The sequence below is a fragment of the Drosophila biarmipes genome, chromosome 3R, assembly GCF_025231255.1.
Source record: "Drosophila biarmipes strain raj3 chromosome 3R, RU_DBia_V1.1, whole genome shotgun sequence".
Taxonomy (NCBI): domain Eukaryota; kingdom Metazoa; phylum Arthropoda; class Insecta; order Diptera; family Drosophilidae; genus Drosophila; species Drosophila biarmipes.
In genome coordinates, this window is record NC_066616.1 from 24,035,769 (window position 1) to 24,058,950 (window position 23,182).

The following is a 23,182-nucleotide window of genomic DNA, read 5'->3' on the forward strand; positions in this document are numbered from 1 at the left end:
TGGCGGAAAAATCAGGAAAAACCTCACTACATTCGCAGCAAAGTCAAGTTAAAGGCGACTAGGTAAGATGCTCGATTACCAGCAACGCTGCGGCTTTATTTGAAGTCCTTGATTATGTTTTGCGAGTGAGCCGCAAATTGCGGTAAACATAAACAAGCCTTTGGTCCTCACTTCCGTTTCCGGCTTCTGCCCTGTGCATTTTTTAATGTACTTTACCGGCTCTCTGTGAAAAGTTACTCCTTTTTGGCCGGGGCAGGCAAACAAAAATTCCAAAGTTTAATTTAACGTTAATAATGTTATTTGTGATTTTTTATTTTAGCCCCCTGCCATGCATACACACATATATTTTTAGTACCTTCGTGTCGCATGTGTCATTATACCGAAGAGCACAAACACACACACACACACGGGGAAATTAAAAAAGAAAAATTTTTAGCTGACTGCCAACTTTGAACTCAAAGCCACTCACACAGATTCATTTAATTATCAACTTTACTTTGTGCCCCGTGTGTGTGAGTGTGTGGATTTAATTGGTTTTTGATAAAAGTCAGCTAAGCATGCTAATTAATGTGGCTTTGACTTTGAATGCATTTAGCCAGCTTGTCGGCCATGCAGGTGGCATGGGGATTAACTTCTGTTCAGCTCGAATCCGCTTTCCTTCCTCCTCCCCTTCTTTTTTTTTGCATTTCGGGATTTCCCATATGAGAATCTAGGACCATCTAATCGGATGCGAGGAAACTGCAAACAACGGGAAGTGTACAAATATTTTTTTATTTTCCAGTTCTCAAACACAAACATACGGCAGAAAGTTTTCTCGCTTTCTCCAACTACAGGCACAAGTACAACTACCACTCCTACTTGCTACTCAACTCGACTTAAATAAATAAATTGTTTGGCTGCATCAAGGATACGTATACGCAGTGTGGCAGCATGTCAACACAATAAATGCGAATGAAAATTGCAGCAAAGTTTTGCTATTTTTGGCACATGATTCCCGGCAGAAAGACGGCAAGGGGGGCGGCGCTGGGCAGGGTGGGCGTGTAATGTACAAAAAATAGGACCCCCGTGACCAAGTTGCACCACTGAAAACAGCAACTGCAAAATAATTAAATTCCAACAAGCAAGTTATAGACCCAAGACTTTTTGCCCGGCACTCGTTGTGTCTTACGACTCTAATTTCATGCAAAATGCTCTGAACGCTCTCACCCTTTCGGTCAGGGGTGTACTCGCAGGATTTTCCAGGGGGGGTTGAAACAAAAGTCCTATTCCTAGTACAAGTTGTTCTTGACTTTATTATTATGTCTATAGTGTAAGACGTAAAAGGTAAACATAATCAAAACTTAAATGTAAATTAGACCCTTAAAAATTTTTTTTTTTCAAATTTTTATTAAATATTCATAGCAAAAGTATTTCCTCGCTTGTATTATTATAGATGTTAATCATGGCAATAAAAAATATTTCTTAGGTATTTTTTTTAAAGTTCTTAAAGTACTTTTCCAGCAATAAACTAGGCTTGGCATATGCACTCTGCAAGGCCCAGATCAAAAGTTAAGAATTTGAGTAGGTGCAAGGAAATATGAGCTTAAGTTTCAGCCCCAAACGGCCCCCCTCGGTACGCCTCTGGCATGTGTGTTCTTGAAGGCACTGAAAGTTATGCCCTTAACTTATTGCCGCTTTCCGCATTGCTTTTGTTTCGCCTGCCAGCCAGCCAGGCTTGTGTTTGTAGTTCGGTTGGGTTTCTTACGGCTTACGGCTTGTCAGTGGCTCAGTGGCTCCGTGGCTCGGTGGCTCAGTGGCTCAGTGGAGCGCTGCTGGGAATCATTTCGTTCCGTTTGCCCCGGCCTCGACTGCAGTTTTCTTGCACATGCCGGAAGGAAATGAGCAAAAATGACAAAGTTAACGGATGTGCACAAAACACAACGCACTCCCACTCTCAGGCAAAACACATGCCCACCAATAATGTACCATCCTTCGTGAGTCCTGCGTCCTTCGTCCTTTTTCTCCACCGGTTGTCCTGCTTTGGGCCTGCCCAATGCACTTGGCCAGGATCACAGGATATGTGTGCGGAAAGTACGAAAATTTTACATGCATTTGATTTATGTTACGCCAGCTCTGTGAACTTTTGCCACACCGCCCTTGTCATTGGTCCAAGTCCCTTTGGAAACCGGCAAAACCCCCTCCCCCCCATAGAAGTAAGCAAATCATAGCCTACATTTCCGCTGTTGTTTATTCGAGAACATTTCTCTTCCTCGTGTTTCTGTTCCTGTGCCTTCAGCTCGTTTTTTTGGCCTCCACGGGGGAGTTGAGTCGACTTCACTTCGCATCTCCATCTCAAGGCGAAAGTTTTTTTTTTTGACTTCTGCAACATTTTTACATAAATTTCCCAGAAAAGGGCGAAACGTTGTCATGTTTGGCTAATATGCAATTGTCGCAACAAAGCTGACAAAATTTATGTGACTCTGGGGAGCCTGGTGCTCCGCCAATTGACTTGCAGAATCATATTGATCAGTGGGGGGATTTTCGTTTAATAAATTAAGAGTTTTTCTGCGCAATCAATGCTTAACCAAACCTCGTTTGGCATACAGCGCAGCAGAAAAAAGGGCTGAGCACCTTTTGAAAGGCGAACAAATTAAATTATATTTACCGCCCCCTTTTTTCCGCTTGTTTTGTGTTCGTTCGGTTTGAATTCGTTTGTTTTTTGTCCCCTTTTGTTGGTTCACGTTTTGAAAATTTCATTTATCAACGGCATTTCCATTGCTCGATCCCAGTCGGCGTTCCCGTGCCTTCTAACTGGGGCTCAGGCCCCTCGACCATCCCGTGTCAACAGGCAATTATTATAAAAGCCTGGAGTGGGTCTGGCCTCTAGCCACTACTTGGTTATGGGGCGACTCTCGGGCACTTGGGCCCCGAGTTCCATGGGTCTGGGTCCGCGTCCGGGTCCGGGTCCGGGTCCAGTTTGGGTCCGGTCAGGTACTATGCTAAATGCTTTGGCACTGAAAAATGTGGCTTTAAATTGCATGAAATCATCGCCACATTCCACAAGTAATGAAATTAGTGCAAACAAAGCAACAAATGCGTGGCAGGGCAACGACTTCGCTTAACAAGCGCTATCGAGGCCAATTAGATTAGCAGGGCCAAAACAAAATGAAAAACATAAAAAACAGAGAAGAGAAGGCAGTAAAATTTTCTTGCCAAGTGGATAAACAGATACTGTGCTTATGCGGAATGCTATTTTGGAAAGTCATAGAGACAGCTATTTCATGAAGTGGTCGTACTCACGGAGAAGAAAAATCGAAGTACTAAAATAGAAATTAAGAACTTGGCAAACAACAAGCTTTTTATGGAATTAGTGTGACCAAAGTGCTATTGAATGCAGGTTCCAAGTACTTGGTCACACTGATGTGATTTGTTTTTCAAAAGAAGCTAAAATTCGTTACTATTCCAAATAAAAAAGAAAGACAGAGAGTGTACCTAACCGTTTCCTCCCAAAATTTCCTTCGTAGGCCAATTTGTTTTTAGTGTCAACGAGTTGAACAAAATTCCTGGTAGCCATCATGAGCTTTCCCTTTCGCATTGTGAACTTTGTGCTGCAGTTGCTCACGGCGGTGGGTGACTAGAACTGCAATCTAGCATTACGATGAGAGTCCAGTAGTATATCCGCCTTTGTTCCCCAGGTGCTGGAGGTGTTTGCTTTGGTATTCCTCATCCGCATCCTGTCCACCCACTGCGTGCAGGGCGAGGAGTACAGGATATCGGTGTGGATGTACACTTTTGCGCTGCCCTCCATCGCCGTGCAGAGTGTGGTCCTCGTCATATTCCGGCTGTGCTGCACCACCGTGGGCCTCGATCCAATTGTGCGTACATACACATGGGGGCTTTTCGGGCATTCGATAGGGGGTTTTCGGCGGCGATGATGAATGCTCAACGAGTGTGTTTTACAGGCGATGACGTTTAACTTCGCCAGCGGCCTCATCTGCATAGTATGCGCCCTCACCCTCGCGGTGTCCATGATCGATCACTGCGGCAACGAGTTCGCCTACATGTTCTATATATCGAGCGCCTTTGGCATAATTGCGGGGGTCCTGCATCTGCTGAATGCCTGCGTGTGCAACGTTTACATACCCCTCGGCGAATGGTATTTATTGATTAATAGCATTTCTGGCGAACAGCGATTGACTAAACACTTGTCGTGTTCCACATCTGCAGGGAGTACCTGAAACCCTCGAAAAGAGCAAGAAGAAAAGCTTTGCAGGGCAAAACCAAGGGGAGGAGCGTTTAATGTGGACTGGAAAATTTATAAAATCATGTTGGTTATACATTTTAAAAATATTATGTCTAGTATTTTCTAGCTGCATTTTTGATAGAGCTATAAAGGTTGTGTTGAGTTCATACTAAAATTCGGAATAATTATAACTTTTGCTATCAAAGTAATAGAGCAAGAGCATTGAAGTCGAATGGTCATTAAATGTAATTTATGTAATCATTATTGTACGAAAATGATGATACCATGCGATGCCGAAATAATTGACAGTTGTGAATCATTTGGCCACAACTTAAATAGACTTTCACTCGTACCCGAATGATTTCCCAGTCTGAGACAGCCAGACAGTGCAAGGAAAACAGTTTAGCAATAAAAGCCTTGAATTTCCCCTAGACAAACCCAGACCCCCGGGTTAAGGACGGACTCTTTGTGCCGATTGTTTGTGTGTTATTGTTATTTGTTATTTGTTATCGTTTCGCAGGGCCAAGGGGAAGGAGGGCTTGAGGGTCTTGGCCCCTTCGTCTGGCCAGCGGTCATAATCAATACCATTTGGCGACCTTTGCGTGTTAATGGCTTAAATGCTTTGCCCAGAGTCGACAGTGGGCCACAATGGCTACAAGAAACTGAACTGTTTGATTGGTATTCGGAATTCGAGTAGCGAAGGTTTTGCGCCGAAGGGCGGCATTCAATTGCACAGCCAGAAATCAATATATTGCTTTCAAAGCGCTCAAAGCTTTGCCTCTTTTGAGGACACACCTATAATAGTTGCACTCGGATAATGAAGAGGACGTTGCGTTCTGTAAGGCAGGACTGAGGACTCAGGACTCAGGACTCACACTTCAATCAATGCGGAGTGACAAACATGGAATTTTATTCGCCATGTGCATATTCATAAGCACCAGAGATTTACGTGTGTTGCAATGGCAATCAAATGGAGAGACAGCCACGCCCCTACTACACCGCCCCCCCCCCCCCCCCTTTTATAGCCAACTGACAATCACTAATACAAGCAATCAGAAGGGCTGCCAGCAAATGACTAGCGAACGAACTGCAACTGCTGTCATGTAAATCTTTGAGATGGGTACGACGATGACTACGACGACGATGATGACGATGATGATAGTGATTCTGGAATATGAGGATGGTGTCACTCAATTGCCGGCATGGCTGCTGATGAATGCAAACTAGCTGACAGCTTTACACCCACAGCGCACAGATTCAGATTGTGATTCTGAATCCGATTCGGAGTAGCTACTATATGTATATATATATCTATAGAGCGACGTTCGTTTCTTTTGATGACTTTGATGCTCCGGGAAAAGCGCATAAATACTATAGCGATACGGCAGCCCCCCAGAATCATCTGAAACCCACCCACTTGATCCACCTGAAAGGGCGGTAAAAGATTTTACGGTGCGAAGAACATAATGAAGCCCATTGCATTCCCATTTCCCGCACTTAATTAAATACTCGCTCGCCTGATTAACTGTGGTGCTTCTCACCTGGCTGCTGATTGAAGCACTTGGTGGCTTAATTAGAGTGGTTTCCATGTGGCCATAAATGCCAAAGCAGCTCGATTTTCGGCGAGGGAAGTGCATTTGCCAGCAGGCAGCAGCAGCAGCAGCAGCAAACTAATGGCCAAAACAAATGACAAAAGGCAACACAGTATACAAATGTAAAAATATTTGGCACTTCAAAGTGCCGCCAGACAAATACGACAAACGTTGAAGAGTCATTTACTAGGAGTGCCGAGCAGGGAACAAAAAAAATGGAGGAAATACTGCCAGTTGAAAAATGGCGGCAAATGCAGGCTAACGAAAGCAAACGAAGGCAAACGCAGGCGGCATTCAGCATACGCCGTGTGTGCCACAGTCGTCCTTGTAGTCCAAACAAAGAGCTGCTGGATGATGAGCAGGCAATCGGAATAAAACCAAGCACTAGAAGTGACTAACAGAAGGAGTGATATGGGGCCAAAAGCCCGAGAGTTGGGAGATGGAGATGGAGTGACTGACTGACTGTCAGCTCAACTTGAGATGGAGATGGTGTGGGATGGTATGGAGATGGTATGGAGATGGCATGGCGGTGGCGAATGAAAAAGGGTTCCTAAAGCGGCGCAGAATGGGCATGGCATCGCGCTGGCGTTGACGACAATTGCACAATTCATAATAGCCAACATGACAACGCACCAAGGCACACACCCACTCACCCACATGTGTGTTAGCCATTTAGAGTGGGAGATCGCCATTAAATAGCGGAAACTGTTGCATGTCGGCACTTGAAAAAAGGTCAAGGAGTTCTTAATTGTTACTGAAGTAGGACTTAATTATTAAATCAAATCATTTAGAAGCCAGTGTAAGCAAACAAAAATAAGAAAAATATTTCATCGTTAACCATTAAGAGGTTGTTTAACTTTCTTTATTTTTTACTATCTAATTGGTTTCATTTTAAAATCTATATTAAATAAGAAAGAATATCTAAAAAGCTTAACAAATCTTATGAATAAATATAATAAAGATGTTTTGTATCAAAAAGACTCATAAGAGCTTTACTTCGATGAATTTTGATAAAGATCACAAATCGGAGATCCAATGTTTTATGACATTATGTGGATTTATAATATTAAAATAGAAAAGTTTGTTAGAATTTCATTATGTTGTAAATACTTTCCAGAAAGTTTTATATTTTCTAATTTATCTAACCTTTTAAAAAGTTGTCTACTACTTCACCATTGATTTCTCTGAGTGTAAGACCCAAGTGCGGGCACTTGTTTATTCTCTCACTGCTCGCAACACTTTCACTAATGTGCGGGAGTTGAGTGCGTTTGCCTGGGATTGCATATTGCATTCCTGGGGAACTGATGCTCCGAATGGAAGGGGACCAGCAGGACCAGGAGACCTTCCTCCTCCGGACTAGGAACTGGAACTGGAGCAGGCCTAGGATACAGGGGCCATGGCCAAGTGCTGTAAATAATTGCGGTAATAAGCATTATGCACAGACTGGCATGTCCGTCAGTCAGTTGGTTAGTCGGCCAAACGGACAGATGAGCAAACGGACAAACGGACAGATGGACCAACGGACAAATGGAGCAACGGACAAATGGACCAACGGACAGTTGGACAGACAGTGGGAAAAACAGACAGGCGGACATCCAGTCCAACTCCCTCTCTCGCTTCTCGTCAGCGTCAAATTAGCTTGGACACTGGGCATTAGCCGGCTGCCTTTGGACCCTTGCCCTCTGCCCTTCGCCCTTTTGCCCTTTGCACAGTGACAGCAGCTCAACTATTTGCTTTGATGCCAGCTCCTCCTCCTCCTCCACCACCAACTGGGTTTTGATTAAAATCGTAAATTGGTTTGGTCAGCGAAAGGTAAATAAATTGTGGCAAAGATTATCTTTGTTTGCATTCCAGACGCAGACGCACAGTCCAACTGCTTTGAAGTGACCAAGTCGAGATTAAGAAAGAACCCCTTTTGTTTCCCTTCCCCTTGCTGAGAATGGAACTCATATATTGCCAGTCCAACCGACCGTGTCTAATGTGTCCTCAAAGGGTTGCAATTCCAACCGAAAATGGCCTTTTACGATGATTGATATCGAGGGTGTTGGTCCTCATAAATGAAGCAATTGCCAGACGGGAAATTATAATTAATAAAACACAGAAGCTGTCCCCTCACTCCCACTCCATTGTTCGTTTGTAATTGCTCGAAATTAGTTGAGTAAAGTTGAGCCACTTTTGGCCCCACTGACCAGGCAGTGCCAAAGCAAGTCAGGTTCGGGGTTCGAAGTCCAAGCAAATAAAAAGGCTATAAAAAGATCGTAAAAGCGGCATTAAAACCTCTGAGCAACAACTCAAATATTAGCTTAAATGCAATACACATTAAATTACTCGTAGCAACAATAAAAGCGTACAAATAAAACAGATTTTCTGCTAGTAAAACAATAAAAGAAAAGTACGAAGAAACAGCATCGAAAGGCTGGCAAGGATGGATGGCATTTTGGCCAGGACACGAGCCCAAATCATCTGTGACTGGCTGTGAGAAATGTGGGACATGGGTTGCTTCCTCGCTCGACAAGGAGCAGGCACAAATTGAGCAAAGATGAGTTTTTAATTCGATTTCCCGAACTGACTTTGGAGATGGCCAGGACTTGGGACGTGTTTCTTGGGCTCCTTTTCCTTTCAATATATAAATATATATGTATATCGTATATATGTATATGGCCAATGCTCAAAGTCGGCCAAAATATGTCAAAGCAAATTTAAAAGCGACGAAATTGTCAAGGACCATGTCGCTCTGAAATATGAGCGGCAAAATGCCGAAAATTGTATTTGGTAGACAAGTGGCATCATAAACATATCGCCTCTTCCTCATTTTGAATTCTTGGGCTCCTTCCATGTCCGAGGGTGAAATTCAATTTAATAAAAAGGGAAAACAGGACTCGGAAAAGGGACACTGGCATCGGCATACATATATACATAATCGTATACAGTGGACTTTTGGCAGCGTCTTCGCTTGTTGTCGCCCTGCGAATAAAGTGAATTTCAAGTTTTCTCCTACGTTTATGGTTACGTCGGCTTTTCCGTGCTTCGTGTTTTCCCTGGTTTTTCCGTGTTATTTCGCGTAAAAGTTTAGTTAACAACATTTTTTGGGTGCTCCGTAGCTTGAACCTCGAGTGGCCGGCCACACAATGACGTTAATATTGTTCGTGATGAAGCCTGAAATGGAGACACTACGCCGCACTGCCGACTTGATGATGATGGCCAAGTTGATGGGGACGAGACGTGTTCCACGGTCGGACTGAAACAAAATATGGCAAACTCTTAATTAAATTTGAGTTCATTTATAATAAGCGCTTCAGCTGGCATCAGGCTGACAAGCAGGCTTTTCCTCGAAACTGCCAGAAATCTCAGCAATGTACTTGGGAAAAAGTAGAGGTGCGCGTGAAAATCTGAGAAAAGTATTCTACGGGTTCCTTTGTAGAGTACATTAAAATATTTACCAAAAGTAAAGTTTTCAAAAGAGAAATATTCTAAAATTTAATTACAGTAAAGGTTTTTAAGGAACCACACAAAAAAGGGAATAAAATAAACTATTTATCCTTTTATATGTTTTATTTAATTTTCCATTTACGAAAACATTTTCAAAATGAATAAATAAAATGTAGAAAATTAGAAAAATCTTTTAAAACTATATGTCATTATAAGAAAGCTTAGCATTAATATAATATTATTTTAAGTGAACAAATTACTTTAGTTTAATTTGAGTGTGTTCCGAAAACTGCCTGCGCTATGAGAAGGGTCTGTCATTATATCTTAAGCAGGATTCCACACATGGTAGGATTTTCCAGATGGCGTTGGGGGTCGAGGTTGATTGCAGCCGATAAACTTTGTAATTGTTTCATTTCCTGGATTTAAATTGCAAATATGAGTCCTGTGTCTTTGGCGGCCGGCGGCGCACTAAATTATGCCAAATGGCGAACACGCGTTCCGGGTGCCACCTCCGCCCCGAAGGACCGACTTCATTACGGGTCCCCGCAAAAGGGTGTGTGTATATCTGTGTATACCCACTACGTATACCCATTCCGGACCCAAATCCTGGGGCCCAACCCAAGAACCCGGCGCGGCACAGTAGATTTAACCTAATTAAGAATGTTCAACAGGACACAATGCTTCGAATACAAATGAAATGCCAGGGAAAAGTGAGTGGGTGGGGTGCCGGGTGCTTTTTGGGGGAAGGAGGGCGATTTTCCGGGAGGCGGCTGGGCACGGGGGGCGTGGCAGGGTGTGGGATCTAAGCACCAGACAGGCTGCGCAAAATGAATGAGCTGCCGAGCAAATCTGCTGTCGTGTTTTCGCTTCCAGTGAAAGGTTGGCTGCAGGGTTACAAGGCTTTGTTGCTTTTGCTATGCTTTTCCTCTGCTTCTGCTTTTGCTTTTGCTTTTTTTGTAGCTGCTGGCAAGACGAATGTTAATTCTATTTAAGCATACACACACACACACACCCATTTTTGTTAGAGACAAGCTGCTGCCTTTGGCATTCAAAGTCACAGAGATTGTCAGCGTTTTCATTTTAATTCAAACAAATGTTACTAATGTTGTCATTGTTGTTGCCGCCTTCTCAGCTCGCTTGTTGAATATTTTATCGTTTGACTTGACGCCTTGGCAACATTTGGCTCCATCACTCCCAGCTCCAAGCCCGCCAACGCGAAATCCTTTCTCGTCACTCGCTAATGGGCTTAGGGTCCTGATGGCGGACTTCGGTCTGAGCAGCCCTCCGTTCCGCTCTTGATTTGCATATTTGGCCATATTTTGATGGCTTGATTAAAACCCAGTTGCTGGGAAATACGGTCCTCTGTGCCCACTGCCCACTGCGATGGTGTAAAAATATTTATGCAACTGCAAAATGCTCTGTATTAAAAGTGTGAAAACAATGCCATCGATGGTGGGCCGCCACACACGCAGTGCGCAACAACTTGCTGCGAAAATATTATCTTTATTGTTATTTTTATTATTTTTATTTCATTTGCTACTGCGGTGCGTGATCATTTTTTTGTTTCATGTACTTTTTCTCCCGGCTTTTTATTTATTTTCATACCTTTTTGTTGTAACTCACACACCTGGTTTGTGCGAAACTTTTACCCAGGTACACAGGCGACAATTGTGGATTTTTGCTTCTTTTTTTCGTTCGGGGGTTTACTTTCTGTTTTGCGTTCGGTTATCCTTGTCTCCTTTGGCAACATTTGCTTAAACAGCGCCAGCAATTTGCACACTATTGCCATTGTCCTGGCTGGCCAGCGAAGGATATCTTTCATCTTTGGCATGAATTTAAATTGCTTTATGAGTGCAAATTGTGCTCGGCGGGTGGGCGAGTGGAGACTATGAAAATTATGTGTATCCTGGTACAATGAGGGGGAAAATCAAGTTTGAGGATATTGAGCGAGTCAGCAAGTGATTAAGGCAAAGGGGTATATTTAAAAAGGTATTCTTAAATACTTTAGAATACCTTTCTCTTGCAATGATAAGGGAAAAAATATTTGGCATATTATTTATCCATCATCTACTAAGCTATTGTATCAGGTTCCCTCTAAACAATATTGTAATGTTCCTAAAATGTTTCTAAAATTCCTTTCGGTATAAAATTCAATTTGGCCACCTTAAAGATTTCTAGGTAACAAATTTGATTTTCTATGCTGCCAGCACTGTGGTTTTCATTGGAAATATGAAATACCAGTCTGGCATCTGTGAAGATTGTTTATCTTACGGGCTGTGAAATCCTTTTCTCCCCACCGGAACCCATTCCCCAGTTCCCCCTGGGGCAACTTCGATTGAATGAAATCCAATTAGCTTTTTTCGTGCTTATCAAGGCGTTTTCAGTTACTCGGGGCAACAATGACGGTGGCACAGTAGTAGCCCTCGGAATGGTATCCGCCGCTTGATCTTTCCGCCTCGAACTGCCCGCCGTTTTCCTCGGACACGTGATGAACTGTAGAGCTGGGGGTGTATCGAAAAGGGGAAAAAACGAAACCAGGAGACGGACTGTGAACACGTCTGTCGGCGTAAAAATGAAACAAACAAAAAACCGAAATACCAAAAAAGAGGATGTTTGGCCATCATTCTCGGCTTGCAGACAAGTGAATGTGCGTGTGTGTTGGCAGGACTCCATGGCCTATCTGCGTCTGTGTGTGTGTGTGTGTCTGCGACTGTCAGTGTCATCGCAACTTCCGAGTAACTGTAACTGCAACCAACTGTGGCCAGCTCGCACACGCACACACCCACACACACACACAAAGTGCCGCTTCCGGCTGGATATCTCTTCACGCTTCGTTTATTTAGTTTTGCCCGCCATTTTTCTGCTTCATTTTTTCGCACTGTGGGCCACACTGCGTGTACTCATTGTTGTGCAATTTTCAGCATTTCCAGTTTTCTTTTTTTTTCTCCCCGCCCCCTTCACTTGCAAGTGAATTTCGACATTGCCGCCAACAACATTAGCAAGTCAAACAAATTTTGTTTGCCAAGCAAAGGCAGCTGGTGCTGCAAAAAAAAAAAGAAAACGCTGAAAATAATTTGAAGCAAATTTTAATTAATGCCGACAGCAGTGCCGGCGGATACAGACAAACCAACAGGACGACTCTGTGTACCGTGGGCGGAGTTAACCGCATGGCAAAATTTGGTCCACGAGGACGCAGAGGACATCGTCGGCAGGCAGCAGTCAGCCGGCAGACCGCAACACCGTGTAAATCCCTTTATCAAATTAATGAGCTCATTAAAATTCGTTTAGCAATGACAGTTTTAACAATTTCCGCCTCCCGCCGGAAAAAAGCCACGCCCACACCCACGCCCAGCGTCAATATGCTTGGCGGTGGACCGAAGTGGCAGTTCAGAATATGCTGAATCGCACAGGTGGCGACTTTGGGACGCCAGGACTTTCAGTACTTTCCGCAGTTTCAGGACTTTCAGCACTTCCAGGACATCGAGACCTGCACGTGCGCAGTGTCGCCTGGCCGGCCTATAATATTATGTCCATAAAAATCATAATAAACTCTGAAGTGAAATTTTTCGCCCTGCCCAGATTGTTATATGTACTCCGGCGTGGAGTTTTCAGCTCCGTTAATAGCAAAATCGTGTGGCCGGGAAATAAAAGGGCATAAAAATGCTTTAAAAGTAATAATAATTGCGTTTAGCCTTGTTTTCTCCCCTCAGCTAGGTAGAATTTCCAGCTGCTCAATCGCGGGTGAAACAATAAAACGAAATAGCGATGTAATAATTTATGATGGCATCATTAAAAGCAACAAACGGTGGAGCTGCAAAACTTTTGCCATTCGAAAGCATTAGAAGCTGTTGGGTTTCCTTTATATTTCGGATTTTGGATGGAGTTTGCCGTCTTCGACAGCTTTTGGGGAGCAACGCTCCGGCGAATATTCGCCCACGACTGCAGCGTAATAAAAATGTTATTATTTCCCTTTATTTATTATGCTTTTTACGGAATTTATGACGTGCGCATGTTTTGATTCATTTTTCAAAAACTGTTTGTAATTTTCATAAAATGTTTGCCCAATGCTAATCCGCCGGTGAAAAGAGAAAGTGTGTATTGGATGGGAGAGGAACGGAAGACTTCAAGTCCATCCATACGGCGAATGATTAATTGGATATTGTGGCAAATGCACATAAACCATAACTGACAAATTTCTTTTTTATTTGGCATCCGGCTTGGATACAAAAGTGTTACACGCACTTGGTGCGCCTGTCTTGGTGCGTCGCTTCTTTGTGTGTGTAGGGTCCTTTTCATTTTCATTGTTCCTTTGTTACTTGGGGCTATTGATTTTTCATCCCTTTTTGCCGCGGTCCTGTCGGTCCTGCCGCTCACTGCCTTTTGTATTATTTTGCCATTTATTGTACATTATGCAGGCGACTAATATTGACATTATCTGTTCAGCGGAGCCCTGTTCCCTTTGTCGCTCTGTCACTTGAATCAAAGGCGTAAATCCGTTTTTTATCGCCCTCCGGCGCTGCGATTTTTATGCCCTTGAAAGGGCAGGGTGTCAGGGTAGTGCTTCAAATATATAATTTTCCTTTTTAATAAATAAAATATGATTTAACAAATAAAAAATGTTGAACAAGATTAAAAAAACACTGGCCTGCAATCCCAAAAAAGTGTATAAAAGTATGCAACAAAAACGGTTTGTTATCATTGCTTACCTTTAGGCACTTCTTCAAAAGATTTTAAAACTCACTTGATTTTTTACTTTTTTTTAAATATTTATTTGTTTTACTGAACAGTAAGAGTATTTAAGCTTCAGCTTGGCCAAGTTTCTCCGCTCGTAACTTTCTTAAATCTGCCTTGCTGGCTCAGGCCAGCAATCAATAAATTCTGCAAATAGTTAGGGCCTTTTGGGTGAAAAAAAGAAATATGAAAAGGAGCACTGAGCCGGCCATAGTCATTCCCTTTAACAGCAGGCAACCAGCCATTGGCCAGGGAATGTTGATTGTTTCCCGCCCCAGGACAGCAGATCCTTGCTCACTCAACACCCAGTAGCAGGCAGCATTCCTGTTGCCTCTACAGCCCTGCCCAGATCCTTTGGCCCGGCAATTTATGATATTTATTTGATGCCCTGACATATGGCCAGCGTTTTGTGTGCTCATCTATTCAGCAGCAATTCCCTGGCTGTTGACCCCGCCCCGTTCTCGTCCCCATTCGCTGTGACCCACTGGGGGTCATACATCAACTGTCTGCTGCGTGCGTAGATTGCAGTCGGAAGTACACATACAAATGTGTTGATGTCACCAACACCACGAGATAGAGCAGGAGCTGCAAAAAATTGCATTATTTGTTTTTCCACGTTGTTAGGTACATATAGTACGTATAGGACTAGCACTAGGACTGTGCTTTTGTCTGGGGCGCTGACATCGCATGACTATGCATTTCATTTGATATGACGATGCCCGGCCAGCCAGCACGCCTCCTCTGCCCGCCCACAATGATGAATTATTGTGCCAAAGGTGACTTTCATTATTCCCTTTGCATTTTTCATATCGCACACAGCAGCAGCAGCAGCACGCTGCTCGGGCTGCGTATCTATGCAGAAAATTGAATTCCAGATATCCTGATGCTCTGATATCCTGCAGTCCCTGGGTAATAATACTGCCATGTCATCCCCTACAATTTGGGTCTGCAAATTGATTGTATGGATTTAATATTAAGGATTAGACATCAACGCACAGCTGAGCAGCAAATGGCAATCCATGGCACTCCATTTTTGGGGTCATGCATCATTCGATGGGCGTGTTTTTGGCAAATAAATGAAATTGTGCTTTTCTCCTCCACATACATATCACATCAGTGGTCGAGGATTTGGCTGAGGGGCGGAGGATGTGCCAACAAAAATGTATGTTTCTCTCTCTCAATTTCTACTTCATGAGCATAAATTGCATTTTGTGCAATTTTCCATTTCCATTTTGCTTAAAAAGCCACCTAGGCCATGTTTTTCAATATATCTACTTTGTGTTGCCAATTCTGGGGGTTTATTTTTATAGTTTATTCCTGGTTTACTATTGTTGATATTTTTGTTTTCATTTTTGCCTCCCCCCACCCCGCATCCCTGGGAATTGCCGCAAAAGGCAATTTTCTATAGCCTCTGCTGTTTGCAACTTTTATGGCAAAGACATGCACACACACATAGAGAGACACCGCTTAGATGTTGGGGAAAATTGAATTTTTAAAAATTGTCCTGGCAGCCGACTAAGGCAAGGCGGAAATATGAAAGCTTCCAGTCAAACCGGATCCCACGGACCAGCCGAAACGCTTTGCTGGGTTCAAAGGAGGAAAAAAATGAAGATGAGAACACACACATGTTGCTGGCTGCTTCATCATCAGCTGAAAATCGATCCAGTTGCCAGGACCTTCCTTTTCCCATTTTCAGTTTGCCGTCTGCTGTTTCGCAGCTTCGCAGTTTATTTGGTTTGCTCATACCAATCTTGAAAAACTACAAACCATCCGCACACATTCGTTTCCAGTTTCCAGCTGGATTTTGTTTAATTCGTTGTCAGAAATATGGGTCCATTGTCTGTTGCCGCTGCATTAGACTTCGCCTCTAATATTCGCAGCAATTTGTTAACCAACTTCTCTCTCCCATTTCACATTTCCCATTTTCCATTTCCCATTTTCCCTTTGCCATATTGTATATATGGATGTGTATTATTTTTTCGGATTTTCCCCGTCGTGTTTTGCACTTTTTCAATTTATTCTCATGCTGCACGCTCGCTTTTGTTGCATATTTTATTTGCCGCCTTTTAGTTATAGCCATTGTTGTGCTCTATGTAAAATATTCAACATATTTCGCAAGTTGATTTTGTTTTTATTTCTTCTCGAGCCGAAACAATAAAATGAGTGATAATAAAAAATGAATTGCACATGCGGGTTAGACAAAGCGGTGGGTGGATATGCCGGCGTATGGATGGGTGGGTGGCTTAGTGGGGGGCGTGTGTGGGCGGGACAAACAGCTCGAACTGTTGCAATAATATTTTTGAACGGCTTGTAAGCATCCTGCTGTTAAAGCAAATATTATTGGTTATGGGTTTTTTGTTCTCCCCTAACTCGGGATCGGGGCTTAGCTATTGATTTAAAAAAAAAAAGAACAACTTGTAAAGAGTTAAGAATATATTTTTCATGTTGTGGCAAACTGAAGAGTATTTTTAAATACAGCATGTTTTCGAAAGCTTACAAATAAATAAAACAAATATACAAATATTTACCTGTGGCTAGCATATCCCTTTCACAAACCCAAACAGAACCACAAAGCCCACACTTTCAACAGAAGTATCAGCTTCTGATGGCCCATCATGCAGTATGCCAATATTATTTGCATATTCCCATGTTAATACTTTACTCCATTGCAGCACAACACAATGGCCCTTGGCGCTGGGGCCAAAAATTGAGTGTAACCCATCTGGTCAGAGCAATCCGGCTTTGTCAAATCTGCCACGGCAGCCCTTACTCAATTATGCCTCAAGTTCCGTTTCATTAAATACGCTTTTGTGCACTCAGGCCCCAAAACAAAGTGCTGGCACACACATGCAAAGGCTTTTTGTGTTGCAGTTGGGGGAAAAGTTGGCCAACAACAAGTCAGCAGCTGCAGCCGGCTGGGCTAACTACCAAAACAGCCGGGCCTATGGCACAAACACATTCGCACAGCCAAGTCCTTAAACCGTCTTTAGCCCGCTCCCCGCACACTCACACAAACGCACAAGGACATGCACTTAAAATGCAAACGGGCGTAAAATTTTAATTGAGCCTTATACACTTTGCCCTCATAAGTATGCAATGGTTTATTTTTTCTGTTTGTTTGTGCTGCCGCCTGCGCGTGTGTGGGTTTGGGTGTGTGTGAGGGTGTGGGTGTGGGTGCAACCTTGAACATACATGCATATGTGTGCATTCTGACCCAATAGAAACCAATTTGCGAGAACAACAAGAACAATGGCAACAACAGCCAAAAGGACATCAATCAGTGGGCAATAGAAGGCGCACAAGGACCTGCTGTTTCAAAGGACGCACGCACAGTGGCGGTCGAAGAAAAAGCACCAAATTTCTTTTGAACTATATATAATTCTGTTTTGTTGTAATATCCTTGAGCACCTTAAATTTTGTTATTGATGCTAAAGAGTTTGCAGTAAAAATGTATTCATGCTTCTTAACAAATCTTTCGACATTAAAAAATATTGTTGCCTTCTTTTCGGAACTTTTTAAAGTGATTTGATCCAACCTCAAACTGTTTATTATTTTATTTTATATTTATTTTTTATTAAATGCCACTTTTATTTCAATTCGCTTTGCCTTAGATAATCTAATCTGTTGATCGCCACTGTTCATATATGCATTTAGAGGCGTATGCAAAATTGTTTTGCCATTGCAGCAGCTGGCTGGCGTGGCCATTGTTTTTATCGCCGCTGTCGACGGAACTGCACCAGCACCGCCCACCCTGTAAAAAGTGCGCATCAATTATTTATATTGAATATTTTGCTTCGATTAGACTACATTCAATTGGCATATTCAGGGCCGACCTGGCAATCCACGACAAGTGGGCCAAGAACGAGGGCCCTAATGAAAGCCCCGATGGAAAGTGGCCATCAGTTGCCCCCACACTTTCCCTTTTGTTCGATGCATTGCACTCGATGCGAACTTGTTATTGCGTTTGGCAAATATTTGCGGTGGGTGGTGGGTGGTGCTCGGTTGGTGGGTTCAAGTGGTTCGATTGGGGCTTTGGTGGGGCGATAAAGAAAAGTTGTCAAGTCCTCGGCATCATATGTCTTTCAGCATAAATGTCATTCCGATGCTTTGCACAAAGGCTTCTCGTTTGGGTGTTTTTGTCGCATTTTCTCATTTTTTATTTGCCATTTTCCCTTTATTTGCTTGCATGCCCTGGTATGCGGACATGTGGGTGTGTTGGGTGTGCTGGGTGTGTGGCTGCGGGTGTCCTTGTCAGGTTCACGCATGGATTGCTACTTACTGGCCAGGATTTTGCTGCATTGCAGGATGCGTAAATTGAATTTTGTGGTAAAGTGCAAATTGGCCAGTGTGCCCTGGCCAAAGTCAACGATCAGGGGCTCTAGTGCCCAAAGTAACGCAGCCTGTGTGAAATTTAAGAATCCTCCAGTCCAGCTCCTCGTGGGCTGCATTCAATTTGGCGGCGTATTAAGTTTTCAAGCTGCAGCTTGAAACTTGATAAATAAATTACTTGGCAGTCCGACAGTCCGCCAGTCCGGCCTTACACTTTGCACATTTTCCAGAATTATTGCAGTCAATTGACGCGCTCCGCTTGCCCAGACTCCAGACACTCGGATCCGCTGCGATTTGCAGTTTTCCCTCTGTTCATTGGGTTTGCTTTTTTATGCTTACCCATTTCCCACCCCATTCTTTTTATTCTATTTTGCAATTGCAAGAAAATATTTTCATTTCTTAGGAGCTCAGTCCGAGGAGAGGAGACTACAGGTCGATGCGTCACTGAGCTGGCTGGCCTGCCTTGCACTGGCTCTCCTCCAGGAGATTGCCTGACTGGATGGCTGGCTGGCTGGTGGAGCCATCACTTGGCCGTACTTTATTGGCCTGGCAAAAGTTTTGTGCCGTCACTCGAGCCGGGGAGTCTGGGCCGATTTAAGTTGCTGCCGAGCTCAACTTCAGAGCTCCAGTTCTACAGCTCTACAGCTACAGCTCAGCTCAGCCAGCTGGCTGACTTTGAGTGACGGCCCAGGCTAATGCTAATGCCCAAGCCAAAGGCAGTAGCCCGAAGCCCGAAGCCAAGAGCCGGGGGCAATGGCCCAAGTCTATCGCACTAGTTGCCCCATTGATTTAACTAAAGGGAAATTGATTTAATGCCATAATTCAGTGTGCCAACTGACTTTCAATCAATTTGACGCATAATTCCTGATGGATTTAATCGTAATTGATGATGGATCGAGGCTCTCAGGCGACGGGCGAACACGGCGTATGCGTAATACACTTTTGGTGCTCTTGTTGCCCCCCCCTCAAGTTTAATACCTTGTAATTTATTTTCGCTTAGCTTCAGCGAACGATCAACGCTGTTTTACCTGCAGCAGCTGATACAAACGGGCGGCAATGGTCTTTTCATTAAGTTACCTCACATAAATCAATGTCAGGGGTTGGAGAGAGACCGAGAGAGAGACCACAGATTGGAAGAAGGACCTTAGCCCAAAGGATATCCCGCTGATAAGGCCCTGTGGTTCTGCTCTGCACTACATCAAAGCCTCGGCTTGGTCCGAGTCCTTTTAATTTTAATCAAATGCATGACAACCCCCCTCCACGGCGCTGAAAATGTCTGGCTGCCTTTTATTTGACTTGGCCATTTCAATTGCCGAGCAATTCCTTAATGGCTTGCTCTCGCCCCCCCCCCACTCTGCTTACTTTGCCCACTGTCCTTAGATGTAAATAAAAATGCATTGCGCTGCCATTTCCTGTGAAAGCCAAAAGCATTTGATGTAACTCATTTCAGCTTATGCGGCGGCCACGTGACGACAACATTTTCTCCCACCGCTTTTCACCCCTTCTCATTTGTAGCGCTCCTTGTATTTGCATTTGGGTTGGTGTGTGTGCGTGGGAGGGGGGCTTTCTTTTTATAACAGGTATTCGCAGGACCACAGGGGTATATTTGTTCTTGTGCAAGGGGGTGGGAGCAAAAGCAGACCACATATTACATTGATTACTTTTGTTATTCCCAGGAATAACAGCCAAATCTCGGGAACTTCAAGGGTTGGATTATATAAAGGTATTCAGGATTAAAACTTGTAACTTTATTTTACTAGGGGAATTTTAAAATTTGAAAAGGAAAATAACATGGATTTTTATATATTTCGATTTTTAAGGTTTTTTTTTAAATTCCTTTTTTAGTATTACGTTAAATACAAAAGATTTTAAACATTTAAGAAGAAAATAAAGTTCTGAAAGAACTGCTCTTTTTTTCAATCAATAAATCAGATAAAAACGTGGTCCTTTAACCATTTGAAATATAATATGAAATATTTACCACGAAATTGAATAAAAAAGTGGCTTTTCGCTTTACAAAGGATATTGAAATTGTGTATATTTAGTAGAAATTGATATGATTATATTTTTTCGCTGCCCATGCTAGCCAGGAGGAGTAACTGCCAGTCGGTACACTGGACGCCTGCCACTCCTTCCCGTTTTTTTATAATGTTGAGCTTCCCCGTGCTGCTTTTTTGTGGCACTGCAACGGCTTTTATATGTTTTTCCTCACCAAAGCTGTGTGAAATCAATGGAAGCTGCTTCACTCAGCCGTCGCCTGCCATTCTCGCCCAGGCATTCGGCGCTCGGGTGGAAAACTGCCCCTCGACTGGCCTCTGTGATTGCGCAAAGTGCGGCGTTGTCTTGCGAAAGCGTTTTATTTAAATATGTACGTGTGCTGGCAAGTGTGTGTGCCGGCTATATGTAAATGCTGGATGGCAGCAGGTAAACCGTAACGGTTTAAATCTGCTTGTCCAACACTCGGCTTCCGCCATTCCGGCCCCCGAACCACCCCAAAACCCCTTGCAGCCGCCCAGCACTTTAGCCTCGGCGGCCCCGTATTTGTGTCAGTTTTCGAGCGGATCGCTTACAGTTGGCATAAAAAGGACTGTCGGCAAAAAACATCAGCAGGAGCAGCAGCAGGAGCAGCAAGCAGGACATGTTAAAAACAGTTTTATGCACTGCCAGAACGAGCTGGAATAAAATAAATATGCTGGCTGGGTGTGGCCCTTTGGTTACGTCCTGTTTCGTCCCGTCTCCTCCTGGAAAACGCAAAAGTGCCCACGCTTCAATGCGTGTATCTGTCGCCCGTCCCCGAAATGCTTTAAAAAGTGATTTTTACCAGCCGCACCGACACATGTACTCCAAAGTCACAGGGGCCAAAAAGAAGAAAAGCCCTCGTAAACTACAGGGAAAAAGATAAAAACGCCTGTGTGAGTTTCTTCGTTTTTTTTTTTTAACGCCACCTCCCCCTTTGAATAGTCAAGTAAGCTAAGCCGACCTGAACTGAACTGAATTGCCGATTTGCAATTTTCGGCTATTTTTTTCGCCAGGCCAAAGGCTTTTGGGCCGGGTTAATGAATGAGCCGGAATCTGTGTGCTGTATTTTTCTACCACAGCTTGTTTATGTTGGCCCGCCGCCTGCAATTGATGGTGATTGAATTTTTTGATTGATCGTCTGATTGATTGAACGAGTTGATTTCGGTCGATCCCCCAGCGATGATAGAGTTTGCATTGCAGTTGGCGGCCCTAAGGTTAAAAACTAATAAAAAAACGAGCTGGCAAAACAACCGGAGGGCAGAGCCCACGAAGCGGCTTAATTGAAAAGTGGTAAAAGCGGCGACGGCGGCCCAAAAACCAGGCACTGGGGAGGTGTTTTTGGGCCCACCTTTGCCACCCAGCTCCTTCGGGGAATTTTTGCAATTACGCTAAAAGCAATTCCCGAACGAAAAAACTCCAAAGAGTTGGCCGGAAAGTCAACCCTTAGCCTTTGGCTTATGCGCCGACTGGCAGACAAACACATTTTATGTACCACCTCTCTAAGACAGGCCCACAAATTTTTATTTAAAGCACTTTACCAGGATCGTGTTTTGCCCCCTCACTCCCATCTATGTGTCGTACAATCAACTTAAACTAAGATTACAAGCGCCGCCCGCTAAGCTGCGGAAAAATGTATGCCAGCGACCAGGGTAAAAAACAGGATGCGCAGGAGGCGGGGGCGGAGGAGTTGGAGTCCTTGCGGGAAATCCGCAAAACCACTCACGGCAGACAGACGACTCCTGCATCCGCAGATGCCCTCGAGCAGTACGCATGCTATTTGTATTTAAAATGGGATTTACCTGGGGTTTTGTCACTTCTTTTAGCGGGGCTTTTAATTTGATTTAATGCGTCTACGCGTGCCGCTTTCTCTCTCTCTGTGTGTGTGTGTGAAAACCACTATGGCATCCTTTTTGGCGGCTGGAGACAGGGACTACAGGACTTCGGGGGGATATTGTGTAAGGCCTCCGCCTTGTTGTTGTGGGCCATTTGTGCGAATTAAGTTTTTGGCGCCTCAACCAAGCCGCCACCCGCCCAAGAACCACCTCAAATGCCCCAGTGAATTGGGCAAGTGAAAACTTGTGTTTCGACAAACTTGGGTTGCCGTGTGGCGGAGGCGGCTGCGGCGGAGGAAAACTATGTACAAAACTCAATTGCAAATGTATGCCAACCTTGTTGTTTGGGGAAAAATGCAAATTAATTTTCCGCAGGCCTTTCGCTGCGGTGCCCATTAAATATGAGCGCTTTGCATCCCGGCATTTGCCTTGGCCTCCATTCTTGGTTTATGTAAATCCGCCGCTTACCAACCTCCTGCCTTCCAGACATTTTGCTCGGCACATCAAAGACAAGAACATTTTCGCTAGCGGCTAGACTTTGAACTTCTCGCTTGAGCCGGGAATGGGTCATGGGATTCTAGAGTCTGGCATCCGGAGTCCTTGGTCCCGAGTCTGGCGGCTGGAGTCCTTGCTCCCAGCTCAACCGCAATTAAAACAGATTTCTTGTTTACGATGTCCTTGGCGAATTTGTAAATCAATTCTATGCGTATTTTAAGCAATTAATTTTGCTGAATTTTAATTGACTTTGCCATCATCTGAGCCCACTCCGCCGCCGCCCAAAACCTGTCTAAGACCCTCTGTTTGTTTGTTTATTTGCGTGTTTTCCCTCAACTTGGCCCAGTTAGCCCACAACACTTGGTAGTCGTTGTTGTTTTCTATATGTTTTCGTTGCGGTTGGGCTAAATTGATTTTAGAGCTAAGCAGAGTGCATGTGTACTTAGGTCATTTGTGTCGGTAGTATGGGTCTAATCCTTCTGCAAGCTGTCAGCTCTCGGAATTCGCCTCACAAAGTTGACCACAGCAATGGC

The 23,182-nt window shown here is 43.9% G+C and overlaps 2 protein-coding genes across 3 annotated transcripts in view; both read left to right on the forward strand.

Moving 5' to 3' along the window:
* The window catches only part of LOC108024816 (limbic system-associated membrane protein), a 141,507-nt gene that overhangs the window by 25,840 nt on the left and 92,485 nt on the right, over positions 1-23,182 (forward strand). The gene's annotated exons all lie outside the window — the stretch shown is intronic.
* LOC108026056 (uncharacterized) lies at positions 3,457-4,558 on the forward strand. Its single transcript, XM_017096750.3, has 4 exons — positions 3,457-3,605; positions 3,675-3,854; positions 3,942-4,135; positions 4,207-4,558. The coding sequence occupies exons 1-4, from the start codon at positions 3,555-3,557 to the stop codon at positions 4,277-4,279; spliced, it is 498 nt and encodes a 165-aa protein (XP_016952239.1). The 5' UTR covers positions 3,457-3,554; the 3' UTR covers positions 4,280-4,558.

Bases quoted from the DNA above. Each gene is read 5' to 3' on its own strand.
- LOC108026056 (XM_017096750.3), top strand. From the start codon at position 3,555: ATGAGCTTTCCCTTTCGCATTGTGAACTTTGTGCTGCAGTTGCTCACG. The intron at 3,606-3,674 runs GTGGGTGACTAG...TTTGTTCCCCAG, and splicing joins TGCTGCAGTTGCTCACGGCG to GTGCTGGAGGTGTTTGCTTT. The intron at 4,136-4,206 runs GTATTTATTGAT...CCACATCTGCAG, and splicing joins TACATACCCCTCGGCGAATG to GGAGTACCTGAAACCCTCGA.